The sequence below is a fragment of the Cherax quadricarinatus genome, chromosome 52 (genome assembly GCF_038502225.1).
Source record: "Cherax quadricarinatus isolate ZL_2023a chromosome 52, ASM3850222v1, whole genome shotgun sequence".
NCBI classification, from domain to species: Eukaryota; Metazoa; Arthropoda; class Malacostraca; order Decapoda; family Parastacidae; genus Cherax; species Cherax quadricarinatus.
Window position 1 is genome coordinate 29558053 of NC_091343.1, and position 22662 is coordinate 29580714.

The window sequence follows — 22662 nt, forward strand, 5'->3', positions numbered from 1 at the left end:
AAATATACCTAATTGGATGAATATTGTTGCAGCTAACTGGTCCAGTGGCTAACGCGACGGTCTGGAGTTGTGCGACTCTCTAATCGCGGGTTCTAACCCCACCCGTGGCATTTTTTTTCACTTTCTCCAATTTAGTGACATGCTTGACCAGGTGTGGGTTCCATTACGGTGCTACTTACTCTAATATGGGCCTGACGTGCACATTGTACAGTGTTGTGAATGACTTCTTTCTTTGATGTCGAAATGTTATGTTTAGGTGTGCCAAGTGCCAATATGCAGCAGCAGTTATTTGGACGAAGTGCGCCTCGGGATCCTTTTTTTAAAGTGAGATTTGTAGTTTTTCTTTTCAAGCCTGTACTCCGTCTGCCATGTTTCATGTTCTTTCCAAAGCTTCATGACTTTGAACTTGGTGGGATTAATCTCCAGGAGCTATTTATCGGACCTTGCTTACAGCCTATCCAGATCTCTATGTAGTATTTCCTAATCCTCTTCCGCTTGTATTCTCATTAGTTTCGGGTAATCTACGAAGAGGGACACCTCTGACTCTATTCGTTCTGTCAAATCATTCACACATACAAGAAACAGAACCGACCCTAGGACTAACCCTTGTGGAAGCCCACTTGACACATGCCCCCACTCCGACGCATCGTCATGTGTCATGCACTGTTTCCTTCCTATCAGGTATTCCCTGACCCATTATAGTTCTTTCCCAGCTATTCCTGCTTGCTCCTCTAGTTTTTGTATCAGTTTCTTGTACGGTACTGTGTCGAAAGGCGTCTGACAGTCTAAGAAAATGCAATATACCCATTCCTCTCTCTTGTCTTTCTGTGTTACTTTGACGATGAACTCCTGTAAATTTGTGACACAGGACTTTCCATCTATGAAGCCGTGCTGGTTTTCATGTATTAGCCCATTCCTTTTTAGGTGATACACCACTTTTATGTGTGTGTGTGTATACTCACTTAGTTCTCACCTAGTTGAGGTTGCGGGGGTAGAGTCCAAGCTCCTGGCCCCGCCTCTTCACTGGTCGCTACTAGGTGACTCTCCCTGAACCGTGAGCTTTATCATACCTCTGCTTGAAGCTATGAATAGATCCTGCCTCCACTACATCGCTTCCCATCCTATTCCACTTCCTGACTACTCTGTGGCTGAAGAAGTACTTCCTAACATCCCTGTGATTCATCTGTGTCTTCAACTTCCAACTGTGTCCCCTTGTTACTGTGTCCAATCTCTGGAACATCCTGTCTTTGTCCACCTTGTCAATTCCTCTCAGTATTTTGTATGTCGTTATCATGTCCCCCCCTATCTCTCCTGTCCTCCAGTGTCGTCAGGTTGATTTCCTTTAACCTCTCCTCGTAATTCATACCTCTTAGCTCTGGGACTAGTCTTGTTGCAAACCTTTGCACTTTCTCTAGTTTCTTTACGTGCTTGGCTAGGTGTGTGTTCCAGACTGATGCCGCATACTCCAATATGGGCCTAACGTACACGGTGTACAGGGTCCTGAACGATTCCTTATTAAGATGTCGGAATGCTGTTCTGAGGTTTGATAGGCGCCCATATGCTGCACCAGTTATTTGGTTGATGTGCGCTTCAGGAGATGTGCCTGGTGTTATACTCACCCCAAGATCTTTTTCCTTGAGTGAGGTTTGTAGTTTCTGGCCCCCTAGACTGTATTCCGTCTGCGGTCTTCTTTGCCCTTCCCCAATCTTCATGACTTTGCACTTGGTGGGGTTGAACTTCAGGAGCCAATTGCTGAACCAGGTCTGCAGCCTGTCCAGATCCCTTTGTAGTTCTGCCTGGTCTTCGATCGAATGAATTCTTCTCATCAACTTAACGTCATATGCAAACAGACACACTGCGGAGTCTATTCCTTCCGTCATGTCGTTCACAAATACCAGAAACAGCACTGGTCCTAGGACTGACCCCTGTGGGACCCCGCTGGTCACAGGTGCCCACTCTGACACCTCGCCACGTACCATGACTCGCTGCTGTCTTCTTGACAAGTATTCCCTGATCCATTGTAGTGCCTTCCCTGTTATCCCTGCTTGGTCCTCCAGTTTTTGCACTAATCTCTTGTGTGGAACTGTGTCAAACGCCTTCTTGCAGTCCAAGAAAATGCAATCCACCCACCCCTCTCTCTCTTGTCTTACTGCTGTCACCATGTTATAGAACTCCAGTAGGTTTGTGACACAGGATTTCCCGTCCCTGAAACCATGTTGGCTGCTGTTGATGAGATCATTCCTTTCTAGGTGTTCCACCACTCTTCTCCTGATAATCTTCTCCATGACTTTGCATACTATACAAGTCAGTGACACTGGTCTGTAGTTTAGTGCTTCATGTCTGTCTCCTTTTTTAAAGATTGGGACTACATTTGCTGTCTTCCATGCCTCAGGCAATCTCCCTGTTTCGATAGATGTATTGAATATTGTTGTTAGGGGAACACAGCGCCTCTGCTCCCTCTCTCAGGACCCATGGAGAGATATTATCCGGCCCCATTGTCTGAGGTATCTAGCTCACTCAGAAGCCTCTTCACTTCTTCCTCGGTTGTGTGTACTTTGTCCAGCACTTGGTAGTTTACCCCACCTCTCTGTCTTTCTGGAGCCCCTTCTGTCTCCTCTGTGAACACTACTTTGAATCTCTTGTCGAGTTCCTCACATACTTCATGGTCATTTCTTGTTGTCTCTCCTCCTTCCTTAGCCTGATTTCCTGGACTGTTGTTTTCCTCCTGATGTGGCTGTATAACAGCTTCGGGTCAGATTTGGCTTTCGCTGCTATGTCGTTTTCATATTGTCGTTGGGCCTCCCTTCTTACCTGTGCATATTCATTTCTGGCACTATGACTGCTCTCCTTATTCTCTTGGGTCCTTTGCCTACTACATTTCTTCCATTCCCTAGCATACTTGGGTGAACCATGGGCTCATCCTGGCGTTTCATTATTCCTGTTACCCTTGGGTACAAACTTCTCCTCAGCTTCCTTACACATGGTTGTTACATATTCCATCATCTCATTAATTGGCTTCCCTGCCAGTTCTCTGTCCCACTGAATCCTGTTCAGGAAGTTCCTCATTCCCGTGTAGTCCCCTTTCTTGTAGTTTGGCTTCATTCGCCCTGGCCTTCCTGCTTCCCCCTCCACTTGTAGCTCTACTGTGTATTCGAAGCTTAAAACCACATGATCGCTGGTTCTAAGGGGTCTTTCGTATGTGATGTCCTCAATATCTGCACTACTCAAGGTGAATACTAAGTCCAGTCCTGCTGGTTCATCCTCTCCTCTCTCTCTTTTGTAGTGTCCTTTATGTGTTGGTACATGAAGTTTTCCAGTACCACCTCCATCATCTTAGCCCTCCATGTATCTTGGCCCCCATGTGGCTCCAAGTTCTCCCAATCGATTTCCTTGTGGTTAAAGTCACCAATGATCAGGAGCTTTGCCCTGCATGCATTAGCTTTTCTGGCAACTGCAGCCAGCATGTCAACCATCGCTCTATTGCTCTCATCATACTCTTGCCTTGGCCTCCTGCAGTTCTGTGGTGGGTTATACATCACTGCAATTACCATTTTGGGACCTCCAGAGTGAAGCATTCCTGCTATGTAATCGCTTGCTTCTGTGCTGTCTCCTCTCTCCAGCTCATCAAAATTCCATTGGTTTTTGATCAGCAGTGCCACTCCTCCACCCCTTGTTCCCTCTGTCTTTCCTCAGGGTCTGGTATCCTGTTGGAAAGATGGCATCTGTTATCATACCTGTAAGCTTGGTTTCTGTGAGAGCTATGATGTCTGGTGATGCCTTCTTTGACTCTTTCGTGCCACTCCTCCCACTTATTTGTTATTCCATCAGTGTTTGTGTACCATACCTTCAGTTTCCTCTCCAACACTGTGGTTTGGGTGGCTTGTGAGGGTGGGAGACCTGGTAGAATACTGTGGGATTCTATAGCTGGGTGTTGGGTGGAAGGTGTGAGTATGGATTGTAGATTGTAGTGTTGGGATGGTTGTGGGGTTCTGTGGATGGTTCTTTGTGTACTTGCCCTTGCTGCTCTGTCCTGCTCATATTGACCTTTGCTGGTTCCATCCTTGTCTCCTTTCCTAGCTCCTTTCGCTTTTTTGTCCTCTCCCTCGGCTGCTGTCGTTCTGTTTGTGTTCTGTCTCTGTCTAGGAACACCCTCTTGTACCCTTCCGAGTATTTCAACCATGGTTTCTCTTGGAGGATCCTGTTCTGCACTGTTTCTGTCCTGAAAATCAACTTGATCAGTCGTTTTCTCCCCTTCAAGTACCCCCCTATTCTCTGAAAATTTGCAATCTCGTCCATGTCTTCTTCACCTATTTCTGTGATGATCTCAATCTTCTTTCTTTCTGCCTGCCATCTTTCAGTGTGTGTCCTTTCCTCTTTCTCCTGAAGCCCATGGATAAACATTGATTTTGCCCTTTCCTCCTCCCATTGCCTCTCCCTCTGTGACTCTGGTTGCTGTCTGTACATGGTCATTTTCTCCCTTGTTTTTTCCAGTGGCTCTTGGTAGCATGGTTGTGCCTTTGCATTTGACCTATCACCCTCTCCATCTGTACCTAGCTGCTCTCCCCTTTCATTCCTTGGCTCTTCTTGGCAGGCTGATATGACCTTAGCATAATTCATATCTCCTTCCTTCCTGTTCGGCCTCTCAGCTTCATATGCTGTGTCTTCTCTGGTCAATTTCCCTGTAACTCGCTTCAGCTTGTTTACCTCATCTTCTAGGACCTTATCCTGGCTACTGCAGTTTCGACTTGTGCCTCCCAATTATTCTTCTCATTCTCCAACCTCTTTTCTAGTTTCACAGAAAGCTCTGTCTCCATTTTTTTCAGAAAGCTCTAATTTTCTCTCCCACTCTTGTTCCATCCTTTTCCATTGCCCCTCCATCAAAGTCTCCCTACGAGAACCCTTCTCACCTGATCCCTGGATCCTTCGAGTCCCCACCATTTTTTTTTTCTTTTTTTGTTCTTTTTTCCCTTTTCTTCCCTTTCTTTTTTCATTTTTTTGAAAGAGAGAAGAGTGAGAGAGAGAGAGAAAGAGAGAGAAAGGAAAGGTAGAAGGAGAGAGAGAAGGGGAGAGTGAGAAGGGAAAAGGGGGGAGCGAGAGAGCAAGAGAGAGAGAGAGAAAGAGAGAGAAGGAAAAGGTAGGAGAGAGGGGGAGAGTGAGAAGGGAAAAGACATTGCTTTCATGATGCTTTCGACCGGGTGTGGCACCAGGGCCTCTTAGCAAAACTTCAAGCACTGGGAATTGCAGGCTCTTCGTTATGTCTCCTCAGTGATTACCTTCATGGTAGATCTCTAAGTGTAGTTCTCAATGGAACAGAATCAGCAAGACATCCTATTGGGGCAAGTGTTCCACAAGGAAGCATGCTGGGTCCATTGTTATGGAATGTCTACTTCAACGACCTTCTTCATCTCATCCCAGAATCACATGCATATGCAGACGACTGTACACTGACATTCACTTATCCAAGAGAAGAAATGCCATCTGCTCTAAGCTACATCAATCACCAGTTGAGAGCGATATCAGCTTGGGGAAATAGATGGCAAGCAACATTTGCACCTGAGAAAACGCAAATGATCGTCTCTAGGCACCATGATGGCAATGCTGGTGCAATAGTAAGGATGAATGGGAGGGTGTTGGCACCTGGAGAAGAAGTTGATATCCTTGGGGTGAAATTTGACTCCAAACTGACCATGAAGAACCATGTTGTAAATCTTGCAAACAAGGCAGCCAGGAAGCTTACAGCACTTCGCCCTAGCTCGCATCTGCTTGACAGTAGGGGTTGCAAGATTCTGTACGAGGCACAAGTACGCTCACACCTTGAGTAAGCTCCACTTTCTTATTTTGCTTGCCCCCCCCCTCTCATTTGCGGCTGCTTGACAGAGTAGAGAACAGAGCAAGACGTCTCATCTCTCACCTGGACCCATCCAGGATAGATCTGTCATTTCAGCAGAGCCCTCAACATAGGAGGGATGTGGGTGGCCTTACTGTTATGTACAAGGCCAATATTGTCAGAGTACCACATTTGGATCCACTTGGAGGACAGCCTGAAACAAGCTTTTATGCCACAAGATGGGCAGAAAGCAGCAACTTCACTTTGGCTGTACCCTTCTCCAGAACATCACTCCATCTGAGATCATACATACCCAGGATGACTCAAGTATGGAACACATTCGTACAGCATAATGATGTCAACGAGATAAGTCAGCTGATCAAATGAAAATGCTGGCCCACCGATGGCTCCAACTTCATCCTGTTTCCTACTTGTATGTCTCATAACAATAAAAATGCTTTCAAATGAGCTGATGTAGGTAACAGCTCTTAGCTTACCAATAAAGTTAGGAATCCTTAACCTGTAAATAGCTTGTCAATAAAGCTAGGGATCCTTAACCTTGTCAAACCCTGTCTTAAAAAAAAAAAGAGGGGAGAGAGAGAGAGAAGAGTGGGGAGAGAGGGGAAAGAGTGAAGAGAGGGTGTGTGTGTGTTATGCAGGCAATGTTGCAATATATTGTAATATTTTAAGGAAAAAGTGTTCCATAATAGTATAAATAACGTCAGCTCTTTAGATGAACATGTATTACGATCACTTGGGAGTGACGTAATTAGCGTCACTGGAGAGTTACTAGCGGAGGCTGTATCACTGAGCCACGTTGAAGTTCTCTTTACTATTATCTTAATATTCTCAGACCATAGGTCGTTTTGGGGTTTATATTTATGGTCATATTGGACTTGTGTTTAGCCTGTGTGAGTTGTAGAGACCTGAAGTCCTGCAGGCTGGAAGCCGGCAGGATGCGTGATGATGGCGACTGCTTGCTTGAGTATGCTAAGTTTTCACATGGTGTGGAGAAAATCTCCAGTAACAAGGGGGGGTGTATCTCTCAACCCTCAGCTCCCTTCAGCCCTCTGAGGGGCTTAGCCCTCCCAGAAGGGGCTAGTGGACTCTTCCTTCCTCGCAAATAGCTTTATTAAAACCACAAGTGTACAAGGCATCTCCATCAATGGCTCTCTCGCTAGAATTTTTGACCAACTACACAATGAGGGTTAAACGAGAGTAATTACTCATTTCTTCATGCGGGAAAATTAAGAGAAAACCTGGGCCCCACTTGGTCTACAAGTCGGGAACATTACGACTTCTAGTTACAGCTGAATAACAAGAAACATACTCTCTTGTGTTAATTCTGATTGGACAGTATAGCAAGGAAAGTATATCTGGAGTCTACCTGGAGGGTATTCTGAGGATCAACGCTCCCGCGACCGGTGGATCAGGGCCTGATTAACTAGGCTGTTACTGCTGGCCGCACTTAGTCCAACGTACGAACCACAGCCCGGCTGATCTAGCACCGACTTTAAGTATCTGTCCAGCTCCCTCTTGAAGGCAGCCAGGGGCCTATTGTTAATTCCTCTTATGCTTGGTGGGAGGCTGCTGAACAGTCTTGGGCCCCGGACACTTATGGTGCTTTCTCTAAGTGTACCAATTACGCCCCTACTTTTCACTGGGGGTATTTTGCATCGCCTGCCCAGTCTTTTATTTCCTTAGGGAGTGGTTTCTGTGTGCAGATTCGGGACGATTACTTCTAGGATTTTCCAAGTTTAGATTATGATATATCTCTCTCGCCTGCGTTCCAGTGAGTACAAGTCAAGTGCTTCCAAGTGTTTCCAGTAGTTGAGGTGTTTGATGAAACTTATATGTGCAATAAAGGTTCTTTGTACACTCTAATTCTGCAATTTCACCTTCTTTGAACAGAGATGTTAATGTACAGCAGTATTCCAGCCTAGAGAGAACAAATGATTTGAAAAGGATCATCATTGGCTTGGCATCACTTGTTTATGAACGATCTCATTATCCATCCTATCATTTTCTTTGCAGTTGTGATCGTGGCACTGTTGTGATCCTTGAAAATGAGATCCTCAGACATTGCCACTCCCAGGTCCCTCACACTTTTTTCCCGCTCTATTGTATGATCATAGTTCATACTCTGTTCTAGTTATCATCTCCTCCAGTTTTCCATAACGGAGTAGCTGGAATTTGTTCTCATTGAACATCATATTGTTGTCTGTTACCCATTGGAAAACTTGGTTTATATCTTCATGGAGGTTATCCGTTTCCTCAATAGATAACAGTCTCATGCAGATCCTAGTGTCGTCTGCAAAGGATAACAGGCTACTGTAGATTACATCTCTATGATATGAAGATGAGGAACAGGATGGGGGCGAGTACTGTGCCTTGTGGAACAGAGCTTTTCACTATGGCAGCTTCCTATTTAACTCTGTTGGCCAGTACTATTTGTGTTCCATTGGATAGAAAGTTAGTTTTCACTTCCAATGAATCTAGCTTTTTTTTAATATTCATATACGTATTTAGAAGGAAGCAGAGACAGAAAATAATCAAACTACTGGGAGTAACCTTTTTCCCTGAAGTACTTTTATTCTCTTCTCCGAGGCTAGGAATCCTCAATTAACACCCTAGGTGTTATATGGTGGTAGAGGGCGAGAATGCTTTGAGGAACTTTTAAATGTCGACGAAGAAAGGGAGGCAGTAATTTCATGCACTGGCCAGGGAGGTATACCATCTTTTAGGAGTGAAGAAGAACAGGATGTAAGTGTGGGGGAGGTGCGTGAGGCATTACGTAGAATGAAAGGGGGTAAAGCAGTTGGAAGTGACGGGATCATGACAGAAATGTTAAAAGCAGGGGGGGATATAGTGTTGGAGTGGTTGGTATTTTTGTTTAATAAATGTATGAGAGAGATTGTAAAAATTATAGAGGAATTAGTTTACTGAGTATACCAGGAAAAGTGTACGGTAGAGTTATTATTGAAAGAATTAGAGGTAAGACAGAACGTAGAATTGCGGATGAGCAAGGTGGTTTCAGAGTGGGTAGGGGATGTGTAGATCGTGTTTACATTGAAGCATATATGTGAACAGTATTTAGATAAAGGTAGGGAAGTTTTTATTGCATTTATGAATTTAGAAAAGGCATATAATAGAGTGGATAGGGGAGCTATGTGGAAGATGTTGCAAGTATACGGAATAGGTGGTAAGTTACTAAATGCTGTAAAGAGATTTTAGGAGAACAATGAGGCTCAGGTTAGGGTGTGTAGAAGAGGGAGATTATTTCCCGGTAAAAATAGGTCTTAGACAGGGATGTGTAATGCCACCATGGTTGTTTAATATATTTATAGATGGAGTTGTAAAAGAAGTAAATGCTAGGGTGTTCGGAAGAGAGGTGTGATTAAACTATGGGGAATCAAATACAAAACGGGAAGTGACAGAGTTACTTTTTGCTGATGATACTGTACTTATAGGTGATTCTAAAGAAAAATTGCACAGGTTAGTGGATGAATTTGGGTGTGTGTGTAAACGTAGAAAGCTGAAAGTGAACATAGAAAAGACTAAGGTGAAGAGGGTATCAAATGATTTAGATGAAGAAAAACTGGATATCAAATTGGGGAGGAGAAGTATGGAAGAAGTGAATGTTTTCAGATATTTGGGAGTTGACGTGTCAGTGGATGGATTTATGAAGGATGAGGTTAATCATAGAATTGATGAGGGAAAAAAAAGGTGAGTGGTGCGTTGAGGTATATGTGGAGACAACGTTATCTATGAAGGAAAAGAAGGGAATGTATGAAAGAATATTGGTATCAACACTCTTATATGGGTGTGAAGCTTGGGTTGTAAATGCTGCAGCGAGGAGGCAGGTGGAGGCAGTGGAGATGTCCTGTCTAAGGGCAATGTGTGGTGTAAATAATATGCAGAAAATTCGGAGTGTGGAAATTAGAAGGTGTGGAGTTACTAAAAGTATTAGTCAGAGGGCTGAAGAGGGATTGTTGAGGTGGTTTGGTCATTAAGAGACAATGGATCAAAGTAGAATGACATGGAGAGCATATAAATCTGTAGGGGAAGGAAGGTGGGGTAGGGGTCGTCCTCGAAAGGGTTGGAGGGAGGGGGTAAAGGAGGTTTTGTGGGCGAGGGGCTTGGACTTCCAGCAAGTGTGCGTGAGCATGTTAGGAGCGAATGGAGATGAATGATATTTGGAACCTGACGAGCTGTTGGAGTGTGAGCAGGGTAATATTTAGTGAAGGGATTCAGGGAAACCGGTTATTTTATATAGGAAATGGGAAGTACAATGCCTGCACTTTAAAGAAGGGGTTTGGGATATTGGCAGTTTGGAGGGATATGTTGAATATTTTTATACGTATACACCTCTAAACTTTTGTATTCTGAGCATCTCTGCAAAAACAGTGATTATGTGTGAGTGTGGTGAAAGTGTTGAATGATGATATAAGTATTTTCTTTCAGGGGATTTTCTTTCTTTTTTGGTCACCCTGCCTCGGTGGAAGACGGCTGACTTGTTAAATATACATGTATGTCGTGCCGAATAGGCAAAACTTGCGATCTTGGCTTAAATAGCAACGCTCATCTTGCCTTATAGGACAAGTGAAAATTTGTGTATGCAATAATTTCGCCAAAATCATTCTGAACCTAACGAAAAAAATATATTTGATTGTGTTTGTTTAGTACTAAGTTATTGTAAACGTATTTAAAATATATTTAGTTGGGTTAGGCTAAAATAAATTGCAGTTATAATAAGGTTAGGTAAGTTTTCTAAGATTCTTTTGGAGCAAAATTACAATTTTTTACATTAACATTAATGAAAAAAATGTATCTTTAAACGTATAAGAGAAAATTTCAGAAAGGACTTAATTTTAAATGAGTTCTTGCTAACTGATCAGTTTTACATATTCGGCACGACACACGACACACACACACACACACACACACACACACACACACACACACACACACACACACACACACAGCTTTTCATCTCATCCCCTGCATGCATCAGCCTTACTAGAGATATTAACAATGCAAGGAATTCGCAAGAGCAGGCGAAATATACACAAACACTGATCTCTGACTGAAGGAGACTCGAACCAACGAACCTTGGAACAAGGTACGAAGTGCTTTACCAATCTACCCACACTGGACCAATACCTTGAAGACCAGCTTGCGCTAGACTTTGATCCAAGGCAGCCAGCTTTAAGGGAGAAGGCTTACAGCTTTTCATCTCATCCCCTGCATGCATCAGCCTTACTAGAGATATTAACAATGCAAGGAATTCGCAAGAGTAGGCGAAATATACACAAACACTGATCTCTGGCTGAAGGAGACTCAAACCTACGAACCTTGGAACAAGTTACGCAGTAAGCTGTAAGCCTTCTCCCTGAAAGCTGGCTGCTTTGGATCAAAGTCTAGCGCAAGCTGGACTCCAAGGTATTGGTCCAGTTTGGGTAGATTGGTAAAGCACTGCGTACCTTGTTCCAAGGTTCGTAGGTTCGAGTCTCCTTCAGTCAGAGATCAATGTTTGTGTATATTTCGCCTGCTCTTGCGAATTCCTTGCATTAATATCTCTAGTAAGGCTGATGCATGCAGGGGATGAGATGAAAAGCTGTAAGCCTTCTCCCTGAAAGCTGGCTGCCTTGGATCAAAGTCTAGCGCAAGCTGGACTCCAAGGTATTGGTCCAGTGTGAGTAGATTGGTAAAGCACTGCGTACCTTGTTCTTAGGTTCGAGTCTCCTTCAGCCAGAGATCAGTGTTTGTGTATATTTCGCCTGTTCTTGCGAATTCCTTGCATATATATATATATATATATATATATATATATATATATATATATATATATATATATATATATATATATATATATATATATATATATATGTGTGTGTGTGTGTGTGTGTGTGTGTGTGTGTGTGTGTGTGTGTGTGTGTGTTGACATTTTGAGCCCTACTGTCGTTAAAATTTCTAACTTCAGTGTTGAAAACAACTTAGATTTAGTTGATAAATTAAGCTCCTTGACTTACTTAAATATTTATAACATTGTTAGTTTTGATGTTACTTCCTTGTTTACGAAAGTTCCTGTTGATGATTTATTAAGTTTCTTATCTGAAGAACTCGTTAATTATGATTTATCATTGCCAGTTCCTACTATCATTAAACTTTCTAAACTTTGTATTGTTGAAGCAAAATTTGTTTTTAATGATAAGTTTTACACTCAGAAATTTGGTATGGCAATGGGAAATCCTCTTTCACCTGTTCTTAGTAATCTATACATGGAATTTTTTGAAACAAGATTGCTTAACACAATCCTCCCTAATAGAGCAAAATGGTTCAGATATATTGATGATATTTTATGTCTTATGCCCAAGAATGTAGATATACACCATTTCCTTGGAAAATTAAATAGCTTAGCCCATTCTATAAAATTTACTGTTGAGTTTGAAGAAAATAACTCATTGCCTTTTCTAGATGTTTTAAATATTAAGGGTAATAATGAATTCAAATTTAAAATTTACAGAAAACCTACAAATAACTGTTCCTATGTACACTATTATTCTTCCCATCAAGATAAAGTTAAACTGTCTGTTTTCTCATCAATGTTTTTGAGAGCTTTACGTATTTGTAGTGCAGAGTTCATAGATGAAGAAATATCCAAAATTTATGAAATAGCCATTGATCTGAAATACCCGAGAAATGTAATTGATAAATCATTTAAAATTGCTAGAAATACTTTTTACAATCCAAAAAGGGACAACAACCTTATTCAACTAAAAATATGTTGGTTCTCCCTTACCATGAAAACTTGGTTGATATGCCTTCTCTTCTTAAGACTTTTAATATTAAAGTTGTATTTAAAAATCTTGATACAGCAAAAAATCTTTTGATAAAGAATTCCCCCCAAAATGCTGATGGATGTGTCTATAAGATTCCTTGTAAAATTTGCGATGAAGTTTATTACGGTCAAACTGGTAAAAATCTCGAACTAAGATTAAAACAACATAAATATAGCATTAGAACCGGATAAGATTCCAATGCTCTATTTATTCATGAGAGAGATTTTAACCATCCAATAGATTTTCAAAAAGTTGAGAAAGTTGTATCAAGCAAGTCCATGGTCGACAGAAATATAATTGAATCTTGTTTCATAAAAAGCAGTTAGGAAATTAATATGAATATTTCTTTAGGTTTATATAAATTAGATTCATTTATAATTAATGAAATTTGGTTAGAGTTTAATAATACATTGGACAAATAATAAACCTTATTTCTTGGGCAGAATAATTTGTTAGTGGGTTGTCGGGAGGACCTGTCTAGTTGGACCAGCGGACCTACTGCAGTGTTCCTCTTTTCTTATGAGTCCGGTATTGTCGCGCGTCAGGTGTTTCTTTGTTGTGGGAGTTGACTGTGAGGTGTAGTCTAAGCCCTTTAATTGCCTTCCTTTGTTTGTATTACTTTCATAGTTCCTTGACAATGTGAGTAGTCACGAAAGCGCTTGGAATTTCACTACTCTTTCACAGTGGTTGTTTTGCATATTTTAAAATCACCTGTTTACTGTGATCTTATTGCATATATACATATATACATATATATATGTCGTGCCGAATAGGCAGAACTTGCGATCTTGGCTTAAATAGCAACGCTCATCTTGCCATATAGGACAAGTGAAAATTTGTGTATGCAATAATTTCACCAAAATCATTCTGAACCTAACGAAAAAAATATGTTTCACTGTGTTTGTTTAGTATTAAATTGTAAACAAATCTAAAATATATTTAGTTGGGTTAGGCTAAAATAAATTGTTCTTGTTATAATAATGTTAGGTAAGATTTCTAAGATTCTTTTGGAGCAAAATTAAAAATTTTTGCATTAACATTAATGAAAAAATATATCTTTAAATGTATAAAAGAAATTTTTCGAAAGGACTTAATTTTAAATGAGTTCTTGCTAATTGACCAGTTTTACATATTCGGCACGACATATATATATATATATATATATATATATATATATATATATATATATATATATATATATATATATATATATATATTATCTCAAGCAATTTTTTATAGATCGAAGGGGGCTATGTACACTAATGTTAGTTTGAGAGTGTTTTGTGTGTGTGTGTGTGTGTGTGTGTGTGTGTGTGTGTGTGTGTGTGTGTGTGTGTGTGTGTGTGTGTGTGTGTGTGTGTGTGTGTGTGTGTGTGTATGTTTTACGGAGGGCATTGTAGAAATTGTGTGTATAAAAAAACAGTCCATTAAATAATGTCAGTGGAGGGATTTGTTCCGACACCGGACGCGTATTAGTCCTTATTATTCAGTGTAAACAGGACAGGACAGAAGAGGAGAGGTGTGTAGTCAGTACTGGAAGAGCGGTGGCTGGAACAAGACGTCGTATGATGTCATAGTGTAGGTGGTATTTTCGGAGTGTTTAGTCCATGTGTTATTTTTTTTTTTTTTTACTGCGTATGGATGGCCTGTTTTGGAGAGTACTAGTCAGGTTTTTTGCTTGCATGCTAAAAGGCCTTCCGCCGGCCTTTTAGCATGTACTAACCAATAACACTGTACAGTGGGTCTAGGCAATATTCTGTACCTGGTACAGGTACACTGGTGTGTACCTGTACCAGGTACAGAATATTGTAGAGGTTAGGTTGTATGTTGTATATATAATTTTACTATTAATTAACATAGCTAATTTTTTTTTTTTAAAGTGAATTTGACTGCGCATTCTGATAATTAAAATAAGTACTGACCATCTAGTTTAGTGAATAAACAAGGTTGGAATTAGGTTGATATATTCTTTTTTAATATTTTAAATGCCTCTAGACAAGGTTTTTACCCCTAAGTGCCAGAATTTATTTACTTACCGTAATAAATATGTTACAAGGCGTGTATTTTCCGTGTTTGAATACAGTAATTTAGACTTACGTTATGGTACCAGAGGACTTTGTAGACGTGGGGATGAGCTCTGACATTGCACTCAAAGTAGACATCGTCACCTTCCTTTATCTTGTCTGCACTCAGGCTGCTGCCTATCGCAAGGTGCACCTGCGGAGTGTCTGTATAGAGAAGTGGGAGAATAACATGGGAGTAACAACACCAGGGACTAAAGAACTTTAAGCTAGCTTAAATATTAGAGATTAAACTGGACACGGTTTTAATACGTTTTGTATCAACATCGAAATCTGAAAATGATCCGAGATCTTCAAAATATCGTCTGTTTCAAGTGTTATTTCTTAAGAGAAGATCGAGCGTGTTCAGCCGCACTGACAGCTGACATTGGGTTATGTCAGTGGGGAGATTATTATTTAAATGAAGTATTTAATTAATGAGAGTCACTCAGCATGAACAACCTCATTTCTTCATCAGCTAATTTCAGATGTGAGTCAGAAATAACAGTGTGTAATGTTTTGGGAAGGGAGGAGTGATAGGAGGGGATGAGAGGCATTATTAACATTGTGGTTATTTTGTAAATGGAATGATTGAGATTGTGTGATGAGGTAACAGGAATAGGATTGAAATAGAGGAAACTTCTGAGGTATGAGATACGTGGCTAGACGTATGAGTAAGGTGTAGAAATAAGAATACCAAGATGGTGAAGTCGAACGTTTAAGATGAGTGTTCATGGAAAGCCGATGTTGTAGGCTTTATTTTTAACTCTGAGCGTATGAACAAATTCTTGTTTGAAGAAGGAGTCAGAATTAAGAAATTAATGTGCATAATTATTAGAATGTGGCGTTGGACTTAATGATGCTGGCTGTGAGAAACCTTTTGACCTGGCTAGATAGGTACCTAACATCCGTTAACATTATCTTGAGAAACCATCCATCTATTTCCATTCCACTTCTTAACCATTCACACTGAAGAAATACTTTCTCGTATCTTCGTGACTCAATAGTGCATTTATCTTCCATCTCACCGTCTCAAACAGCCTGTCCTAATTAACTATATAAATTCCTGTGATCATTTTGTACGTTATTATTATGTCTCCCCTGGAAATTTTGTTATCTATTGTCATCAGGCTCAACTTAGCTAATCTCTCCTCATACCTCATACCCATCTACTCTGGGATTAGTCTGTTCTACATTAGTTGCGTATCGTTTGCAAACAGCGATACATTTGACTCTATACGTTCTGTCAGGTTATTCATGAATACAAGAAACAGTAGTGGTCCTAGGACTGACCCATGTGGAACTCCACTCATTACATGTACCCATTCCAACTCCTCGTCACGCAACATCAGTCATTATTTCCTTCCTATCAGTGCTTTACACGCTGTTCCCGTCTCCTCCCTCTTTTATACCAGTCTTTTGCACGGTAGTGTTACAACAGCCTTCTTACAATCACTGAAATTACAATCTACCTAGGCCTCTTTCTCCTGTCTTACTTCTGTCATCCTGGAATACAACTCCATTAGTTTAGTACTCAACATTTTATATCCCTGAAGCCGTGCTAATTGTCATGAATGGACCCATTCATTTCTAAGTGTTCCACCACTCTTCTGATAATCTTTTCCATGATTTTACTTACTATATAGTCAGTGACACTCGTCTGTAGTTCAGTACTGCTTGTCTGTCTCGCTTCTTAAAAACTGGGACTGCATTTGCTCTCTTCCACACCTGTTCCGATAGACTTGTTAAAGATTGTTGCTAGCATTTTACGCAGTGACTCTGCTTCTCTCTGTGGCCCACAAAGATATATTATCTGGTCCCACTAGTTTCTTCATCTCTTTTCCGGTTGGGTATACTGTGTCCAATACTGCTGGTGCACTCTGCCGCCAGTTCATAGGTTCTCGGATCACTGGCCCTTGTTCATGGGTCAGAGTTGTGGGAAGGAAACCATACCCCCGGCCGGGATTGAACCCGGCGGGTAAGAGGTATCGATGGCAGGATGACTTTTTGTGAGAGGCTGTTATGAGGATGGTATTTGTGCTGGGGGAATGGAGACTGTGGATATGGAGTATGATTTTATAATATCTTTATTTCTACAAGTACATGTACAAAGTATACAGACCATACCTGACATCAATGACATACTACCTCATAGAAAGCCGCTTGTTATGCAGAGCATTTCGGGCAAATTAGGTCAGTTTTGTCCCAGGATGCGACCCACACCAGTTGACTAACACCCAGGTATACATTTTACTGATGAGTGAACATAGACAACCGGTGTAAGGAAACACGCCAAATGTTTCTACCCTCACCAGGAATCTTGGAAGTCCTCTGTAGGCTGAGTTTCCATGACTGTCAGTGTATGACCTTTCTTTGCTGCCTCTGGTGTTTGTTCTCTGTCTCTGTCTCTGTCTCTCTCTCAGTTGCTCTCTTCACTTTCTTCTGCCTCAGATGAAATACATCCAGCAACATTTCTGTGTCCTTTTATCGTAGTTTTTGCTGCATAATCCTGTTTGACATGATTTCTGTTATGAGTGTAAATTTATCTGGGTGATGTTTCTCACACAACTCCCAAGTCTCTGAAAATTTGATAACAGGGACATATCATCTCCATTATTATTAGGATGATACTTTGAATCTCTGTCTCCTTTGCCTCTCGTAATTTGTCATAGGTCTTCCCTTCAGCTTCCTGTAGCCAGTGAATAAATTACTGTGTAACAAAATTTCACTTTCGTCGTGTTCCTGGGAAATAAACATCATTTCCCAATTCTTAATAACTAAACAAAATTTAAAAATGGAATTTTGACCCCAGAACTTTGTTTTTGTGGTCAGGTATCTTCTGGAACAGTTTCAAGAAAGACTGATATAGAACTATTATGTTCTATGGCTTTGCTTGGCAAATATAAAAGCAGCGGCTCACAAACCATCATTCAGTTCATTTCTGGCTACCTGAGAAGACACATCAGATGAAGTGAAATAGCATCAAGAGGCTGCAATCATTCTCCAGATACATTCTGCTACATATGTGGTCAATTCATTAAGACAAGAGCAAAGAAGTTCTCTGTAACAGCATCTAAAAAAAAGTGTGAAGCTTACAAAGCACATTTTGTCATGTCAGTTGTGGACCAAGACAAGACCTGAGCGCCTCATGTTGCTTGTGGACATTGTAAGAAAACATTGGAAGGTAAGAAAGTCATTAGTTATATGAAGAGTAAAATCTTGAATAGGAACATTTTTTAAGTGAAATGTAACAGAAACTAATTCTTTTGTTCTTTTACAGGATGATATAGAGGAGAAAAGAGCCATGAAGTTTGGTGTTCCAAGAATATGGTGTGAACCCACTGATCACTCAACCAACTGCTGCTTCTGTCTGGTGGATTCTTCCAAACACCGAACTGGGAAAAATGCACCTGCTATTTCTTATCCAGACCTTCGCTCTTCCATTGCACCAGTACTACACAGTGGTGATCTTCCTGTACCTACACCTCCAGAAAGAAGTCAACCGTCAGAAGAAGAAAGCAGCAAATCAGAAAATGAAGAACATAGTGAATAAGACTATGATCTCACAGATGCAGCTGTTGGGAGGAATCCCTACTGTCCAAACCTTATCAGAGATCTTGGTTTGACAAACTCAAATGCTGAACTTTTGATTTCAAGGTTCAAGGAGTGGGACTTGGTGGATGAAAGTTTGCAGGTGACTAGCCAAAGAAAACGTCACCAACATTTCTCAAGCTTCTTCACTAATGAAGACAGGATGTGCTACTGTAATTATGTATTAGGCCTGTTTGATGCAATTGGAATTGCATGCAATGCAGATTAGTGGCGACTCTTCATTGACGGCTCCTCCTCAAGTATCTATCTCTTCACTTGGCTCATTCAGTGCATCTTAAGTAGGATTACATCAGTGTCACACTTCTTCTGGAAGATTTGAATTATGATAAATATGGCAGGGAACTATGATAAATATGGTGATATTTTTGATGGGACTCCAAGAAGGTTTTACCAAGTTTTCTTGTTATCTCTGTCATTGGGATAGTAGAGACAGAGCAGCACATTACCAGAGGAAGTACCGGCCTCGAAGACTGAGTTCTCAGTATGAGGACATAATATCAAACATAAACCAATGGTGGATTCTCTAAAGGTTCTGGTCCCTCCATTACACATCAAACTAGGGCTCCTGACACAGAGTCTGCAGCCTTAAAGTATTTTCAAGACTTCTTTCCCAAGCTATCAGAGGCCAAGGTGAAGGCTGGCATTTTTACTGGACCACAAGTCAGGAAAATCATGGAGTACTCAGAATATCCAAAGATTCTCACAGAGAAGGAAAAGGAAGCCTGGCAGAGTTGTGTTGCTGTAGCACAAGACTTTCTGGGCAACAACAAGGCTGACAATTATGTGGAACTTGTTGAGACCTTGGTAAAAAGCTATGGTCAGATGGGCTGTAGGATGTCCCTTAAGGTCCATATCCTTGATACTGATCTTGATAATTTCGAAGAGAATATGGCAGCATACTCAGAAGAGCAAGGGGAGCACTTCCACCAAGATATAACTGACTTTGAATACAGATATCAGGGATCTTATAACGAAAACATGATGGGAGACAACATTTGGGAGCTTAAACGGGAAAGTAATTTGTTGCATGCTCGAAAATATAGAAAAACTGCTCAGTTTTAACTTTGTAAATATGTTTCGGAAAGTTTAAAATAATTTTTTTGTAAATTTTATTTTATGTAAATTCTATTTATATTATATGTTTTTGTTTTACATCAAATCTAGCAAAAACTATTGAAATTTAGCCATTTTTTTGTGTGAAAAATTCATCCTGTAAGCTACAAAAGCAAAGTTTAAAAGGAATGGGCATTTTCTATTGTTTTGCAATAAAAGGAGTTGGAAAATAACACTTCCCAGGAGCAAAAATAATGTTACACAGTGTAATCAGTGATTTTTATCTCTCTCCTCTTCCAATTTCCTTTCCCCTGGTGTTTCCCTTATTATCTCCCGCACCTACCAGCTGTCTGATATAATTTCTGCAAAGGTTTTCTTAGCTCTTTCCTTCCAACAATTTTCTTGTTGGCCGTTGCTGTTGCTGCACAAAGATCTTTGCCCCTCTTACTCCTTGGCTCCATTTCCCACTTAGTTCCTTCAGTTCCTCCTCCAGGATTAGTACCTTTGCCTCAGCAGCTGCAGCTCACCTCTCTCTCTCACTTCACCATGCCCCTGAGTGTGTGTGCATTAACGCTTGTATGTATGTGTGAGATGTGGTGTGATGCAAGTGTATTTGTATGGGGGATAGTCTGTGTGGCTGTGTGTGGGTGTCTGCAGTTGTGTGGACTAGAGTTTTTGTGTATGTATGAACAAGAGTGTCAACTCACACTGGACGTCGAGTTTCCATTGGTCATGCAGAGGTTGGTGTTCTATAACAGGAGACACTGCCACACACTTGAGTAACTTGCCTCCGTCAGTGTGTCTAGGAACCAGTAGTACTTTACTAAGTGTGACATTCCCATTGCTCGCCGTCTGTCTAGGAGAGAAGAAGTTAAACACACACACTCATAAACACACACACACACACACACACACACACACACACACACACACACACACACACACACACACACACACACACACACACACACACACACACACACACACACACACACACACACACACACACACACACAGGTGTGTGAGAGAGGGATGGGTAGACTGCATCTTCTTGGAATGCAAGGTTTTCGACACAGCAGAACACAAGAGACTGGATGTAAATCTAGAAGAGCAAGCAGAAAAAGCAAGGAAAACACTGCAATGGATCAGAGAATACCGAACAGGAAGGAAACAACGTGTGCTGGTATGTGACAGTCTTAAGGCCGGTACTGCTTCTTGTATATGTGAATGACATGACGGAAGGGATAGATTCAGAGGTGTCCCTCTTGACAGACAATGTGAAACTAATGAGGAGAATACAAGTGGACGAGGGTCAAGTAAGACTACATGGGTATCTGGACAGGCTGCAAGACTGATCCGACAAATGCCATGAAGGTTGGGAAATGACAAAGAAGACCACAGAAGGAGTACAGCCTAGGGAGTCAAAGGCTACGAAACTCACTTAAGGAAAAGTATCTTTGGGTTAACATCATACCAAGCACATCTCCTGAGGCGCACATTATCCAAACAACTACTGCAGCATATGCGCACCTGGAAAACCTAAGAATAGCTTTTTCACATGTAGGTAAGGAGTCATTCAAAACACTATACACCGTGTACGTCAGACCCACATTGGAGTATGCAGCACCAGTACTGAACCCACACCTGGTCACACATGTCAAGAAATTAAAGAAAGTGCAAAGGTTTGCAACATGATTACTCCCAGAGATAAGGGGTATGTCCCACGAGGAGAGGTTTAAGGTAACTCAACCTGACAATACTGAAGGACAAGAGGGATAGGGGGGACATAACAACATATAAAATATTGAGAGGACTTGATAAGGAAAACAAGTACAGAATATTTCAGAGATGGGACACAACTGGAAGTTAACAAGTCAAATGAGTCATAGGGATGTTAGGAAACATTTTTTCAGCTTTAGAGTTGATAGGAAGTGGAACAATCTAGAGAGTGAAGAAGTTGAGTGTTCCTAGTAGGGAGAAGCAAAGACGTGGAGCCAGGAGCAGTTAATCGACCCCTGCAACCACAAATATGTGAGCGCGTGCGCGCACACACACACACACACACACACACACACACACACACACACACACACACACACACACACAAACACACACACACACACACACACACACACATAGAGAGGAAAAGCAAGAGACTACATAAGAGGAACACTTCAGTCTGGAGGTTCCAAGGTGGCAACTGCAGTAATATATAACCCACCACAGAGCAGCAAGAGACCAATGCAAGAATATGATGAGAGTAACAGAGCGATGATTGACACACTGGGTGAAATGGCCGGGAGAGCTCATGCGAGCATGGCAAAGCTACTGATTGTGGGTGACTTCAGTCACAAAGAAACTGACTGGGAGAACCTGGAGTCACATGGAGGCCCAGAAACGTTTAGGGATAAGATGATGGAAGTGCTACTGGAAAACCTCGTGCAACAGCATGTTAGCGACACTATCAGACGGAGAGAGAACAGGATGAACCAGCAAGAATGGACCTAGTATTCACCTAGAGTAGTGCAGATATTGGAAGACCTCTCGGGCCAGTGACCACGTGGTTCTGAGCTTCGAATATATAGTTGAGTTACAAGAGGAGAGGGAAGCTAAACTACAAGTGAACCCAAACTACAAGAAAGAGGAGTATACACGCATAAAGAATTTCCTGCACGAGGTTCAGTGGGGCTTAACACTGGCAGGAAAATCAATTAAATAAGATAATGGTATATGTGACAACAATATGCAAGGAAGCTGAGGAGAGGTTTGTACCGAAGTGTAACAGAAATAACGAGAAGGCCAGGATGAGTCCTTGGTTCACTGAAAGGTGTTGAGAGGCCAAAACCAAGTGTGGTAGAGAAAGGAACAAGTATAGAAGGCAAAGGACCCAGGAGAATATGGAGTGCAGTTATAGAACCAGAAATAAATAAGCCCAGTTAAGAAGAGAGTCCAAACGACAATACGAAAATGATACAGCAGCGAAAGCCAAATCTGATCCGAACCTGTTGTACTGCTCCATCAAGAGAAAAACAACAGTCAAGGACCAGATAATCAGGATGAGGAAGGAAGGAAAATGACAAGAAATGACCGAGAAGTATGTGAGGAGCTCAAGATGAGATTCAAAGAAGTGGTCGCAGAGGAGACAGAAGGGACTCCAGAAAGACGGAGAGGTTAGGTTCACCATCAAGTGTTGGACACAATACATACAACCGAGGAAGAGGTTAAGAGGCTGCTAAAAGAGCTAGATACCTCAAAGGCTATGGGGTCA

General features: G+C 41.4%; 1 protein-coding gene across 1 annotated transcript in view; it reads right to left on the bottom strand.

The window, feature by feature from the left end:
* The window catches only part of LOC128696864 (nephrin-like), a 124379-nt gene that overhangs the window by 43834 nt on the left and 57883 nt on the right, over positions 1-22662 (bottom strand). The window contains exons 6-7 of the mRNA XM_070096220.1: positions 20102-20246; positions 14767-14897 (exon numbers count right to left, since the gene is read on the bottom strand). Coding sequence (XP_069952321.1) covers positions 14767-14897; positions 20102-20246 — 276 coding nt within the window. The remainder of the gene's footprint in view (positions 1-14766; positions 14898-20101; positions 20247-22662) is intronic.